A 15568-nucleotide genomic window follows, 5' to 3' on the forward strand; every position below is an offset into this window, starting at 1 on the left:
GTGCGCGCGCGCACACACACACACACACACACACTGTACGAGCACCGAGTTACCACCTTATTTCTGAGAAACAAAATGGCACATTTTAATGCAGGGGAAGCATTTGTTCAAGTTTGATTTTTCAATATTTCTAAACTTTGTTTCTTAGAGTTATTTCAGAAAAATTCGGTATAGTGTTAGTGTTAGTATTAGTGCCACAGCATCCAGTATACACATCATCCAGTATACACAGCATCCAGTATACACATCATCCAGTATACACATCATCCAGTATACACAGCATCCAGTATACACATCATCCAGTATACGCAGCATCCAGTATACACATCATCCAGTATACACAGCATCCAGTATACACATCATCCAGTATACGCAAAATCATAATTTGCAGTGAGTTTTAGATGCCATAAACATACTATTAAACTGGTACATATATATTTTATCAGACAAATCGATTTAAACAAAGAGAAACGAATACTTACAATTGGTAGTTCATTTATACATCAAATCCATCTTCTCTCTCTCTCTCTCTCCCAAACACACACACACACACACACACACACACACTTGGGGCAACTATTACCATAAATACTGTATAGAATTTACGTCATCAATCAAGTTCACATTTACAAAAAAAAAAAAAATGAGTCACTGCATATATTTAGGTTTTGTATTGGACCAGGAACATTTAAAGAAGTTTCCAATGTAACTGTGTGGATCGTTTCATTTATATCCGGTATAGGTAGACAGACAAATATGGAGAAGCAGAACAACAAGAGAGTGTGTATCTCAATGATTGTTCTCCATACGATAATTTTAAGTTTTGAGTGTGTATTGTCCAGCGGTCCAGATGGAGATCTGATGTATCGAATATCTCAGACACAGTTGAATGAACGTAAGTACCACACGGTCTTTGTCCTGTCGTCTGTAGGGCAAAACTTTTCTTGAGTGCACATTTAAATGTTACCTGGTCTTCCTCATTGTGGTGGTTTTGGAAGATAGTACAGCAGTGCTGTCCAACCCGCGGCCCGCGGGCTGATTTTAAATGGCCTGCCAAAGCTCGAGCAGCTATATAGTCGTTGTATTTCAGTTTTCTGCTGCGGTCCTCGGCTTCAAGAAAAACATTTTTCAGTGGCCCATGGTGTCAAACAGGTTGGACAGTACTGAAGTTGTTGTTGTTGTAGTGTTTAACGCCATTTTTCAGCACACGATAGGCTATACATGGCGGCCAGTATTAATGGTGGAGGAAGAACCCTGAAAAACCCAGGGAAGAACCACCAGTACAATATCTTATGATAACGAAAATGATGACGATGATATAGATTATAAGACAACGAAGATTATAATGTTGGTTATGACATTGATGGATACGTGGATTATTATCGTGATTAAATGTATCGCTAACAGTAGTTGTAGCAGCAGTAGTACATGTAGTAATTGGTGTTATTTTTCCTTGTCTTGGTAATAGTAGTAGTAGTAGTAGTAGTTGTAGTTGCTGTTGTCAGGGTTGAGATGCTTTTTATAGCAATTGTAATGACGAGGTGGTCAGAGAGATAAACTGTTTTACTCAGAGTTCGTTAGGTTGCAAGTCGATGATTCTGTGCTCGCCTTTTTGTATTTGATCTTCACAGAGAGAGAGAGAGAGAGAGAGAGAGAGAGAGAGAGAGAGAGGAGAAGAAGAAGAATAGACAATTCTGTGATATATAATAGATTTTTTACGATATGAATGCTATACTAGTTACCGAGCGAAATTTCTTCTGCATTTAATGGGCATCATTAAAAATATTATATACGTGCGTATTTAACAACAGTGCTGATGAACAAAATCTTTTGTGTATATTTTTTCATATACGTAAATTATCCAGCCTTGAATACTGTGTTAATACGAAACAAGGCAATACTTCAGAACAGCACTAATATCGAGGCCTCCTATACCAGTTACTGAATAGCTGGTAAATAGTATTCTTCCCTTCATTTTCGACAGGGGTCATTGCAAGCGAATCCGTTTTCTATAAGAAGAACATTCAATTTACTGTTTCATATCCATAATAATGCTAAACAATTAAAAATATGCCTGAAAAATTAACTTTAAATGGACACTATTGTTCTATGCTCTTAAAATATGCTCTTTAAATAAGTAACAGAAAAGAGTGAAGACAACAAGCATTGTAAAATTTAACAAATAATTTGTTTCCCTAGAATAAAAAGTGAAATATGAGAAAAAAAGATCTTATGGTATTGCAAATTAAATCCAAATATAATCCAAGAATTAAAGACACAAGTCCTAGTAATAAAATGTCCTGAAAATAAGTCAGTTCAAGTCCCGAAGAGATCCAAAATTGAAGGCGATGACGTGTCTGTTATGGTCTGCGAAGTACTGATGTGTCAGCAGTCTCTTGTTGAATCACAGAAATATTACTCAGGTTCGATTTCAGCATAAATTCCAGTGAATGGCTTTATCCATGAATTTTGTCAGAGCACCTATGTATTTCCAGAGAAAATAATCACTTGAGTTCAATAATTTGAAGAAAAAATTAGAAACAAGCTCAAGTTGGTCACAAGATAATGCGACTTAAAGTGCTAGATATTAAAGCACGACTGGTAAAATCCTCACAGTCACATAACAACAAAGTTCTCTGATTGATCCCATGTCACAATTAGCATTTTCTAAAAACAACCATTACCTAACGGAAAATAACCTTCAAGAATGATCTTATGAACCTTGTTTATTTACAACATAATAACCTATACAATTCACTGATGAATTTCCCAAACCCTGACCCAAATAAACATGTTTACCTGAATTATAATTAGACTAATAAGCTCATACACATAGATAATAGTGAAGCGATTATTAGTAGTTTACATAAATAAAATAAAATTTTATTTTTTAAAAGTCAATTAGGTCAAGCAGTTTTGGACAAGGTCAAGTCACTTGAATTCAATAATTTGAAAAAAAAATAAAAATAACCTCAAACTGGTCACAAGATAATGTGATTTAGAGTGCTAGATGTTAAAGCACGAATTGTAAAATCCTCACAGTCACAAGACAATATACTTCTCTGACTGATCCCAGGTCTCAATTAGCATTTTCTAAAAACAACCATTACCTAACGGAAAATAACCTTCTAGAATGATCTTATGAGTCTTGTTTATTTACAACACAATAGCCTATAAAATTCAGTTAGGAATCTCCAAAACCCTGACCCAAATCAACATGTTTACCTGAATAAATAATTCGGTTAATAAGCTCATACACATAGATAATAATGTAGCTATTATTAGTAGTTTACATAAATGAAATAAAATTTTATTTGTAAAAGTCAATCAGGTCAAGCAGAAATGAACTCAGTTTTGGACAAGGTCAAGTCCAGCAAACAGTGTTCCATTAAAATGACATGTACTGGAATTTAAAAAAAATAAAACCAACAAACAAACACTGAAATTAAAAATACATAACACTATAAATCGTGAAAATGTGGCAATGCTGGGCCTCGTCATTGTTACGCGGTGATGAGTAAATTTATTCTACCGTATGTTTATCAATGTGCAGTGTTAGTGTTAAGTACAGGCAGTCTGTAATTCTAATAATAGCCATCAATGTTTCTTTAATCAACGGTATTTTTGCAATGTCCTTGACACATTACTCTGCTGATTTACTTTAATATCATCAAAATAATCGTTTCAATTACATTTCTTTCATTTCTTCAACGTTCAAGGAAAAGTATTTACTAGCCAGAAAACCACACACTGCTATCTATACATGTTTGCCATAAGGCCAGCATTGTACGTCAGCAACAATTTATCACAGACAAATATTTCGTCTACATCGCATCTAGTATAGGTCAGCGAGCAAGAAAGAAAAATGTTAATTTTTAGAGTAATCTATTAAAGCTACATTTCACATCATAGATGATCACTTTTGGTCGAAATATTTTCTTCAAGGCTTCCGAAGAGATCTGCAACTGCAATATTGTTAGGAAAACTTTGTAAAAGCTTGCAAGATCTCGACACTTCACCACAGAACCTACTTTGCTCTATAAAAACACATAAATGAAAATAAAATTACCGCTCTCATCCAAATATGACCCTTACAGATCAGGGCATGCGTTGTTAGTTATATTCGTGATTTGATACGATGAAAGTAGAATGTAATCTGTCGGCGTATTATTAACATAATAAAAATAAAATGGAATACAAAAAAGAATTGAAAGGTTTAACTAAACTATTATATCCAAGTCCAGTTGATACCTTTATACAATCTGGCGAGAAAGTCTAGACAGAAGGATCCGCGTATGTCTCTTGGATTACAAGTGACAAGTAACCGTTGCTGCCATTGAAACCTATGCATCACAAAGAGGGATATAAATACACTTTGTCATGTATTTGTCTCAAAATATGTTTGGGCTCAGAAAGTATAATATAATGGCAGAAGACATACACGATACTTTTAAAGAAATCTTGAAAGACTGAAATCATACATTTTGATGAGAGAAAAATAGCTTTACAGCAGGAAAGTTCGGCTTTTACTTGAAAAGTAAAACGTTGGATACATTTCAACTTTCTAGGGTAAAGAAATGCATATGTAATATAAAACTGTAAAAGACCTTTAAAGACTACAACATAGAAATTTTTTACTGAAAATGAAACCAGAAAAAGATTTCCGTTTTACTAAAACATGTGTTGCACAATCATGATACCAGTTTAAGCAAGCAAGGAATACAACATATTAATAATATGAATAAATGTATTAGGTTACTGAACCGATAAATCCATTCTTGTCAGGTAACCGTTAACCCAACATCGACACAAAAATCGATAATACAGTGCGAGTTTCCCAAAAACATTTATTTTAATGACCTTACAGAAGAAGTATTTAAAATATGTGCAAGTAAGTTTAGGTTGTCTACCTTGAAAGATTGATTTCTGTACGAGAGCAATATACAGATACAAACATAAAATATAAAATTAAAGAACAAACTGAATGAATTGTAAATAGCATGTAATAGTGCAATGGATACGATAAATCATTTAACATTTCCAAAGCATCTGCAATGTTATGCCATGCAAATAAATTAAATACCACAAGTAGACGTGTCCTCAAGAGAGGGAAAGGGATATAAACAACAGTATCAATGAATATAGAGACGTTAATTTTGTGAAAGATATCTAGTTTTATGAATGTTAAAAACGTGAAAACAGTGGCACATTAAAACATGTAATAGTAAAAATAATTACAATACAAATTTGTGTTGATTATAGGTTTTATAATCAAACCAACACGTTTTGTTGGAAAATTGTAAAGAGTAAACGAAACATATGGGAAACGTGATCATGTGGCTGCGATGTATACACTGTACTACTATGAGATTAAATTCCATTACTGAAGAAATTAAAATAGATTAAACTCAAATAGTATGTCATTTTCATCTCAAAAAGTGGAAAACAGACACAACAGAGAATAAGATCGTTTAAAACGTTTGGAACAAGATCAAAGGAAAGAAAAATAAAATTAATGTTTATATCTTTCATAGACACATTTTAATTTCTCTGACATTTCATTTCAAGGAGGTTTAACAACTTCGTGTACATTGTTCGTGGAGATTTTAACACAGCCATCAAACCTTCATTCACAAAACATTACAGCAGCATTAACCAAACTCAGGTGTTATGCAAATAATTCTTAAACATTACAAAAGAAGTTAAATACGGTTACCGTTCACAGTGTATATGTATACAGGCTTTGAAGATTAAAGCTTGCGGAACTTTCATTTAGGATCTAGTATTAATTAAAACTAAACTACCCCAAGAAATGAAGAGAATGCCGAAACGAGCCTAGAAAGAACTACACATACAATATGGCGTATGGCACTACATGTAGAATTATGGCATGTGGAAAAACAATAAATAAAAGTTCATTGCATATGCAAAAGAAAAGTCCATATTACATTAATTTGCTAAACATCAGTAATGGACGTCAGATCTGAAATATGTAACCAGCACAACGAACAACCCTTATCCTGCATATCAGTCTATAACATATACAAATCAAACACAAGTATTAAAATCTGTTTAAAAGTTTCACTTTTACATCCATGTAAGACAACTTAACTGAATGCAAAATACTATTATTTGGTGAAAATGATTTTTCTTTCCTATAAGGACGGTTTAGATTTCAAAACAATTGATTATGCAAGAAGGATAATATTCCACCATTTCATAGTTGGAAAGAATTTTAAAAAATCATGGTTGACGATAGGTATCATTCCAAACCATTTTTTCTGATCTTGATTAACATCACCGAGGAGAAAATTCATATCCGGAGTTGGTTGGTGCTACTGCAAAATAAATCACCTTATGTCTATTTCAATGGGAAATCGATGCTGCAAAATAAATCACCTTATGTCTATTTCAATGGGAAATCGATACTGCAAAGTAAATCAGCTCATGTCTATTTCAATGGGAAATCGATACTGCAAAGTAAATCACCTTATGTCTATTTCAGTGGTAGGTACAGATAGGCCAACATGTTTGTTTAAAATCTTTGTGAAAGAAAGAAAAAAGATTAACAGATGATGAAATATCCAGATTAGAATAAAAGTCTAAACGTGTAATCCTTATCTAAGGCGGACAAGTTCAGATGGAACATATAATATAGAGCTTGCTTCCACTGTTCAAGACACATACAAAAGTCTATCAAATTAAATTGTTCAATTTAGGTTAGACTGATTTCAGTTGCATGAAAATATTCTAGAGTTTTCAAGACACATATAAAAGGCTATCAAATGCTTCAATTTAGGGTAGATTGATTTCAGTTGCATGAAAATATTCTAGAGAGGTTTTAAAAGATATAATAGATAAAAAAGTAAAATTGAACTATTCTCTAGGGTGAAGGATTCTTTCTGTTAAAAAAGACGAAGTAATCTCCAGGTTAAATCAAAGCATTATACATGTGCAATCTATATCTTAAGCCGACAAATGATAAGCCACATCTATTTCCGAGTCAGTTTCTACTGCTGCATATTCTACTTCAACTCAAATAATTGTTTTTTTTTACAATCTCGATGACAATATTCCAGAGAGGTTTCAAAAGACACAGCATATATAACAGTCACGTCTTACTTTGCTGCTGGATTCGGGAATGATTCTTTATTTTACAAAGTGACATGGTTATGAATATAGGACGTGTCATTGGATACAACAACAACCAATGACTGGTTTAAAATTGGATTAAACCATAATATTCATCAATAACATGATTCCAAAGTCTTATTAACAATCTGTAGCTGTATTATTTAATTCTTGAATTAGTTTAAGACTGTGGCATGTAGAGACGAGGCCATTTTCCCCTTATTACGTGTTCACCCTATGGCCATAATAAGCCTTAAAAATATTTACTGTTGCAAAAGCAGTTTTTTGATACCATACCTATGGCATTGGGAATATCAGCAGTAACAGATATCGTACGCCATTTTCTTTAAGCAGTCGTTTATGTCTTTCATCTAAGAGCGGTTGTTCTCTATCATTTCACCTGATTCTGTTTTTGCTATTTCCTCTGAAAACTCTCTTCAAACTGCGAAAGATTCCCATGTACCTGATTTTGATTTTGATATTTCCTCTGAAAACTCTCTTGAAACTGCGGCAGATTCCCATGTACCTGATTTTGTTTTTGATATTTCCTTTGAAAACTCTCTTCAAAAACTGGAACAGATTCCCATGTAATTAGGCTCTTATGCTTTCAACATTTTTCAAATAATTCTGTGTTACACATTTTCTTGGATGTTTCTCTGCGAGTATCTTTTCAACTGCGCTAGCATTACACATTTTTTACAGTGGCATGTTTCTCATTTAATGTATTGTTCTTTACTTTTCGATCGATTTTTCGTGCATATTAGCATAGACTCTCATCAGTTCTTTTACCAAATTAACAAACTGAACAGTAGTTTGATAAACCCTTTATTAATTTTTACGTTCTCCGTAGAAAATAATCTTATAACTTCAGGTGTAAATTCTCCACTTTGAATTTTTATATTCTAATAGTTCTTTAAAGCCTTTGCTTATCTTACCCTGTTGATGTAAGGACTAATTTGTGTTGATTCTTTTCGTCTCTATTTATTTAAACTTTTTTTAACAACCGTAGTTTCTATAGGATATTTAGGTTTTGTAGCATGTTACGCAGTGTTTTAATGTGCTCATGTGTTTCAGTAGTTTCGCATCCTAATATGAAAAGTGTATTGTTTGTGCTTATTCTCTTCTCTTTTTCTTTGTGTACATTTTCGACATTCTTGAACAATAGTAGGTTGTACCAGATATTTAGGTTATGTATCGTATGTTTTATTGTTCTGATGTACCCATGTGATGTGTTTAGCTATTTTCGATGCAGCGAAGTCAAAGACGGTAAAAAAATACAGATACACTACTGTTTAAAATTAAAAATATCCACAATGATATTTAGTGATGCATCCTTTTTTCTGTGTGACCTTGAGTATACTTTTAGGTAGTTAAAAATTTCCCCTGGAATGAAGTTATAAATGGCTTGTTATTTCTCTTTACTCTTCCAGTTGCACCAATTATGTACGAGAATCCCAGGGAGTACTTTGTGCATGGCTTCGTGGACGTGTGCCAGGGTGATATTCAAACAATTGTAACAAGGTTAGAAGGGGGGGGGTATTATCATGTCAGTAACATAATTATAAGTGTGTAACACGTAAGGAACTGCGTACAGCCTGGACCTATCACCGTTGACACTGTTCTACTTGCAAAGTAATACAAAATCCGTAGCACCTGAATCATTGCATTATGTGTCGAAATAAATGGGTTAACGTTGTTCGCAATAGGTTCTCCTTTGATCTTTCCCGCCTTCTAAATTCTGGTAATCTACCACAAAAGAAGAACACTAATGAATCAATATGAAGAAAATGCAACATTGCAATGAGAGAGAGAGAAGAGAAAGAGAAATATTTCGAAATCGATTCAGCGATATATATATATATATATATATATATATATATATATATATATATATATATATATAGACAGAGAGAGAGAGAGAAAGATAGACAGGCAGACAGACAGATAGAAAGAGTGACATAAGGAGAGAAAGAGATTTTTAGTATGTGTGTGTAAGCGAGCATTAAAAGTAAATGTCGAAATGAGCAATGAAAACTTATTCAGCGAATACAAGATGCGTGCCAATTTTTAGTGTAATTCTATTTCCTGCTTTCTCCACCTTTACTCAAATGATGTAATACAGAAATTCCAAGTACAGTCATCGTTATTCATGATCTTAACAATTGTTTTCGTTTATACATTTCATGAACCTAACTAATTTTAGCACAATATGAATATGTCCCAGATAAGTAAACAATATAACAGTTCCCTGTAAATGTTGGTTGGACTGTAAGAACCAGTTGTAGAATGGGGGGGGGGGGCAGTTTCCTTAAGTATATCAAATAATGGAAGTTTTCAGTAACAGCGCAGTCAAGAAGCAATCAATTTCACGTCATACAGTTAAAAAATATTCTATTATTTTCGGCGTGTATTTCAATTTGGCAATATCTGTATATAAAAAAATAACATCTTCAATTTCCGCCATACAGTTAGCTTTGTCAATGATATGTGACAAAATCAGGTAGTCTAGTTTTTTCTTTTCTTCAAATAACATCACAGCACTATTCAAAGTTCATCTACAAATTACCATTTGTAAGCGTTTGGAAGATATGCGAGCATGATCACTTGAGCAGTCTCTAATGATTGGCTCATTTAGTTCGCTAGATAATGCAACATTTAAGAAAAGAAAGAAATTGGGGAAAATGGGTGCATAAATGACATATGTGACACGGTAGAATAAAAAGAGCTCATCATCAAGAGCAATGAGAAAGCCCTGGCGACAATTCTTAATTTAGACAGGATTCTATCGTGCGACACCTGTCATATGGTTGGGTGTGATAGTCAAAGGGGACCGAAAGAAAAAACTCATTTACTAATGTTCCCTCGATTTCTCTATCAACACCTTTTTCGTCACCCCACCCTTCAATATATCTGGTATCACAGGAGTGTATCGTGCATATGGTCCAATACGTATACACGCTAACTTAAATATATTTACAAAGAAACAAAACACAAAAGTAAGTCACCTATGTTGAATCTCTGCCTACAATCTGAACTCTTTATCTAGTTTTCAGGATCTACGGATTAAGAATATATATATATATATATATATATATATATATATATATATATATATATATATATATATATATATATATATATATATACGTTGCCATCTGCCATCTGCCATTGTGCATAACACCCATCTATCTCTCGATTTATTTATCTATCAGTTTGCCTATCTATTATATGTGTTCTGTCTATCTGTCTTTTATTTTTTTCTTCTTTTGTCTGTGTCTTTCTCTAAGATAAAAGAATCACGTGCAAAATCTCAAGCGATAATTAATTTTAGACAAGAAATTAAGTTTTAAGAAAATAACTGACTATCAAAATATGTTTTCCCACTGAAGCCCCCAGATTGTGGAGCCCGAGAAGGACATATCCGTGCTGCTGTTGGACAGAACGTCTGTGAAAGTGACCATTACATACAAAAGAGATCTTATCATCCGTGCTCTGTATGCTGTATCCCGCAGGTCAGTAACATTAGATTGTGACACCGTAATAAATAAATAAATAAATAAATCTGACTATTTAGAGTGTTTGCAGTTTTGCCTCATCCCCAAATCAATCCCACCATTCGTACCCATTGCGAAAAGGATCAGTGATAGGGTTGGAAATTTGTTGAACAACTGCGCACTTCAGGCCAATCACACTAATTAACATTCCAAGGGTTGATATACCAATCTATGTCGTCCAAGTAGCGTGACATGCACGCATCTATTCCAGATTTGTAGGAATGCGTGTACAGACGGTCAGGACCACAGTTTCACACCATATTGTCGTTTACATGATAATATTAGATAGATACAGACGACGATCGTTTCCGTGATTTTATAATAATAAATGCAACAACAATAACAACATCAAAAACGACGACGGGCTCGACTAAGGAGACATCAACAAGCGAATCCTGAACCGGCGTTTAGCTGTTTTACAGTTCTAAATTTATTTAATGAAAGAAACAATGGAAAACTAAAAATAATAATACCAAAGATAAAACGAGATAAAAGAGTTTTCTCGATCCAATGGTCACCAGTATTCTTAAGGTCTTGCCTAAATTCTTCTTTTTTTTTATAGGTCTGATACGTCTAAAGTTAACAAATTAGTGGAATGCCAGATCAAAAATGCCGTTTTTTCTGTGGTCGCTAACGTAGGTATGGAAATCATATTTTATTTATTGTCTTGTCGAAGTGCGCAAGACGCATATATATATATATATATATATATATATATATATATATATATATATATATATATATATAGAGAGAGAGAGAGAGAGAGAGAGAGAGAGAGAGAGAGAGAGAGAGAGGGCGGGGGAATTGACAAAAGCAGTAAGCGTGTGTTTGGATTTTTAAGGTAGCTTTAAAAAAATTCAGTTATATCGACAAAAGAAGTAAGAGAAAAGTATATATATATATATATATATATATATATATATATATATATATATATATATATATATATATCCGAAACGTAGTGATTAGCTGCCAATGCCCTACATCAAGTGCGATTGATTGTTTTTGTGGGATGGGTTAAGTGTTTGGGGAGCAATGGAAGCTGAAAAACCCCTACAATTGATGCATTAAAGAAACATTCATGTAATGGATGCATATTCAACTGAAGACGAGTATTTATTAACTTTATTGAGTTACGGTAAGATCTATATAAACTTATAAATACTGTTGCAAATACTCAGAAAGAAAGATACACCTAAGTACGTGATATATTCAGTTGGACAGAGAGCGTATTTTTGTGACCTAAAGTATACATTGTCTGAAATAATTAATATGGCATTCGAGACTGTTGTTCAATCAGTATTTCCGTGTCACACAAGCCATATCAAACTTGTACTTCCCGTTGACTGAAGAAAAACAGAAATGCAGTTGTGTATATTATGTACACTGATATTCACGGTACTTTCTTTGAATATTGTATGCAGACTGATTGATGAACGACGAAGAATGATAAAAAGAATGGAAAGACTAAAGGATGGAATGGCTGAATGACTTAATGAATGAAGGAAGAAACAAATAATTGAAAGAAATAAGTAAAAGGGGTAGGATACAACAAAAAATAGAAAATAAGCAGGTGGATACAAGAGATAAGCAGGTGGATACAGTAGATAAGCAGGTGGATACAATAGATAAGCAGGTGGATACAGTAGAGAAGTTCATTAAATATAAAGTGTCTGTTTTCTGTTGTAGGTGTGTACAAAACACTGAGGTTTAGGCAAGAAACACTAAATGGGACGGTGACAGGTTCAGAATTCCTGAAAGACTTTCTCAATGAAACTTGTGTCACACAGCTGTTGTCGAAAGTGGTGAGTGTCTTGTTAACACTGTTAGTTTATTTTTTTTAAAAAACTTGTGTCAGGCAGCATTTTGTCAAAGCTTGTAAAACCTGTTTTCTAGCTTTTCGCAAGAGGCTGTTATACTCGAATTATGCATTATTAAAAATGGTAAATTTCTAACTCATGACAGGCAAGTATTGTTTGAGTTGGTGTCGTTTTAACACTTGTAAAGTTCAACTTGTGCAAAATCGTTTGTCACAAGTGATAATATTTCTTTTAAGATTTAATATTATAAGTTTATAACTTGTATCAGGCAGCTGTTATACAATACAGTGTCCGGAATCGATTAGGTTTTAAACATTGGCATTCAGCTCTTTTCAAAATTGAAATTTTAGAAAGAAATTATGAAACTGCATACTTTGTTCTCAAGCAATTTGTGGCTAAAGTAGTCAATAATTTGCCGAACAGATCATTTGACATTTGAAGCAAGCATCTGCATAAAGAAATTTTGCATTTATTCATTTTTTCATTATTTCGTTAAAATGTGTTGATTAGATTATACAAATGATGGATCATCGTAAGTGTGCTGTAGATATAACAGCATAACAGTGCATCAGTTATATTTGCTATGATACTCTACAGAGCACTTAACATACTTGGGACATTCTTAGCAAAACTTTTGTCAGGCAGATCTAGTCGAAACTTTATTTCCACATGTCAAAATTGTTTGATTCACTGATGTTCTAAAGTGTTTGCCTTTTCTTTGCGAATTTCTACAAAATTATAAAGAATCTTCTTTCTAACTTTTAATTGTAGCTGCAGATAGCATGAAGCTTTTTATATTCACTTAAACGAAGGAATGAAAATAAATTCAGATGCAACTGACATCCATTGCGCCAAGACCAGGATGTTGTTAATTTCATGACTAATAGTTACGAATTTTGATGTCCACTCATGTAGATGGTGTATTTCACGTGATTTCCATACAAAGGCGAACCATTTTGCTGATTTAGAAACGCGGAGGATACCAGTCTGTCCTACTTGTTATTGCATAAGCAAAAATAATGGAGCCATTTATCACTGGGATATGCTTGAAAAAAAAACGGGATACGCAACATTATGACACTGACAAAGACTGCCTCAATGCAAGGATTATCAGCCACCAGGCCAGGAACCGCTATGCTCCTTTATGATAGGTGTACTCTGTAAACCGTAGAATGTCAATTAATAGAAACAACACCCTAATCTGAGTGGCGAAATAGATGGACGTAAATGAAATATGAAGATTTATATTCAGATAGTTATACTGTTGTAACTTATGCCAGTACGCAGTAATGCTGAAATGTCGCTTTAGATTGGCATATAATGAAAACTCAATCCCAAACTCAAGACCAGAGATTTTCGATTTCAAGTATGAGATCTACATTCCTAGATTGAAATGGTAAAATTCAATGGCGTCTGATCTAATATTCTGGCGCACCGTGCAACGGCATATCTAGGTTTATGATGTTCATACTAAGGTACATGTTATATAAGTAAAATTTTCATATTCGGTTCTACTTTAAAATTTTAGGTAAGTACTACTAAACCCTGTGCCGCCACAACTTTTACCTACAGATTCTCTTTACTTTCTTTAACCAGGTGTTTGAGTTGGTTCGACATAAAATAGACAGCATCTTTCAAATTACTTATGAATATCCAGGTAAGTGCAAACATACAACCTCCAATATATTTAAAATCCATCGAACACTTACACAATCGATCAATCAGTCAATTGACTGCTTAATCTATAGATCTGCAAATGATATGGCGTTTGAAAATGCTTCTTTTAAATCAACTGTTCGAGGAATGTAACTAAGATTGCGTATGTTACTACGCAAATACCAAAATCAACACAAGAAGGTAATGAAAATAGAACGATAATATGAAATAGAATACAAGAACGAAAACACTAGCAGGACAGCTAGTAAACACTCCACATTTATATATATATATATATATATATATATATATATATATATATATATATATATATATATATATATATATAAAGAAAGGCTGTAGAATGTGCTTAACACCAGTAATTTTGTAAAATAAGAGATAATATCATTTCCATAGCAGAGGAATGCTCAGATCAGCAAATTAGCTGTTCAATCAGCATCGTGGAAGTAAAAATATGATAAACGTGTGAGGATTTCTATCGGATTATAAGATCCGGAAAATAGCAGTTCTATTAATGATGCTGATCCGGTGCCTGAATCAGAAGAATAACATTTCAATCACAATCCGTGTGGAATCAGAGATGACCCATTTCAGATGTGATAGAACAATCCATTGGGTCAATGGGACGATCCCCGTTGATGTTTGCGGATTCGTCCAGATTCCTCTAATTTATCATTGTTGTTTACACAGATTCTGGACGAATCCGCGTTTTTGACCAGGCGCACGTTGCCTCTGCTGATGGCCTTACCCATGAGTCTTGTGCATAAAAAAGCAAACTCCGTCGCGTTACAATTTTGGAAGACCATAATTGTCGATGACTTTTTGTGTCGCCCAGGAATAATCAGTATACATCGATGTCGGGCAGGTCTGACGTAATCGCGTGACGGTTTTGTCATACGTGGTTTTCGCATTATCGGCGGGGTCGCACAAGCGAATTAAATGCTGTTTTAACTTTTTTGGGGAGCGGGGTGGGTGGGTTATCGTGTGATTATGAAGGTCATTAAAAATATTTGTTGTTTTGCGATGTTCATTCACAGTTGTGCAATGTCAACATGTTTAGGAGGGGCCCCGAGTGGCCGAGTGGTCTAAAGCGCTTTCCGTTACGGATCACTGCCATCTCACCTCTGTCTGCTTGGGTTCGAGTCTCAAATTCAGCCAATGTGGGCATGTGAGAAAGCTTGCCAGTAGCTTCTCGTGGGTCGGTGGTTCTTTCCGGGGTTTTCTCGTGTTCGTCCTCCACCATTAATACTGGCGGCCACGTATAGCCTATTGTGTGCTGAAAAATGGCGTTAAACCCTACAACAACAACAACATCAACATGTTTAGGCTGATGTTTCAGTGTCGTTCATACAATTTATCTGTCTCATGACGTATTTTTGCGGTCCC

At 34.1% G+C, this 15568-nt stretch overlaps 1 protein-coding gene across 1 annotated transcript in view; it reads left to right on the forward strand.

Moving 5' to 3' along the window:
• Positions 1-662: 662 nt before the first annotated feature.
• Positions 663-15568, forward strand: part of LOC149780601 (uncharacterized) — a 50526-nt gene continuing 35620 nt past the window's right edge. The window contains exons 1-6 of the mRNA XM_089937722.1: positions 663-895; positions 8562-8652; positions 10521-10643; positions 11248-11324; positions 12375-12490; positions 14102-14162. Coding sequence (XP_089793848.1) covers positions 757-895; positions 8562-8652; positions 10521-10643; positions 11248-11324; positions 12375-12490; positions 14102-14162 — 607 coding nt within the window. The 5' untranslated portion in view covers positions 663-756. The remainder of the gene's footprint in view (positions 896-8561; positions 8653-10520; positions 10644-11247; positions 11325-12374; positions 12491-14101; positions 14163-15568) is intronic.

The sequence above is a fragment of the Sinohyriopsis cumingii genome, chromosome 16 (assembly GCF_028554795.1).
Source record: "Sinohyriopsis cumingii isolate HCF-2022 chromosome 16, ASM2855479v2, whole genome shotgun sequence".
Taxonomy (NCBI): Eukaryota; Metazoa; Mollusca; class Bivalvia; order Unionida; family Unionidae; genus Sinohyriopsis; species Sinohyriopsis cumingii.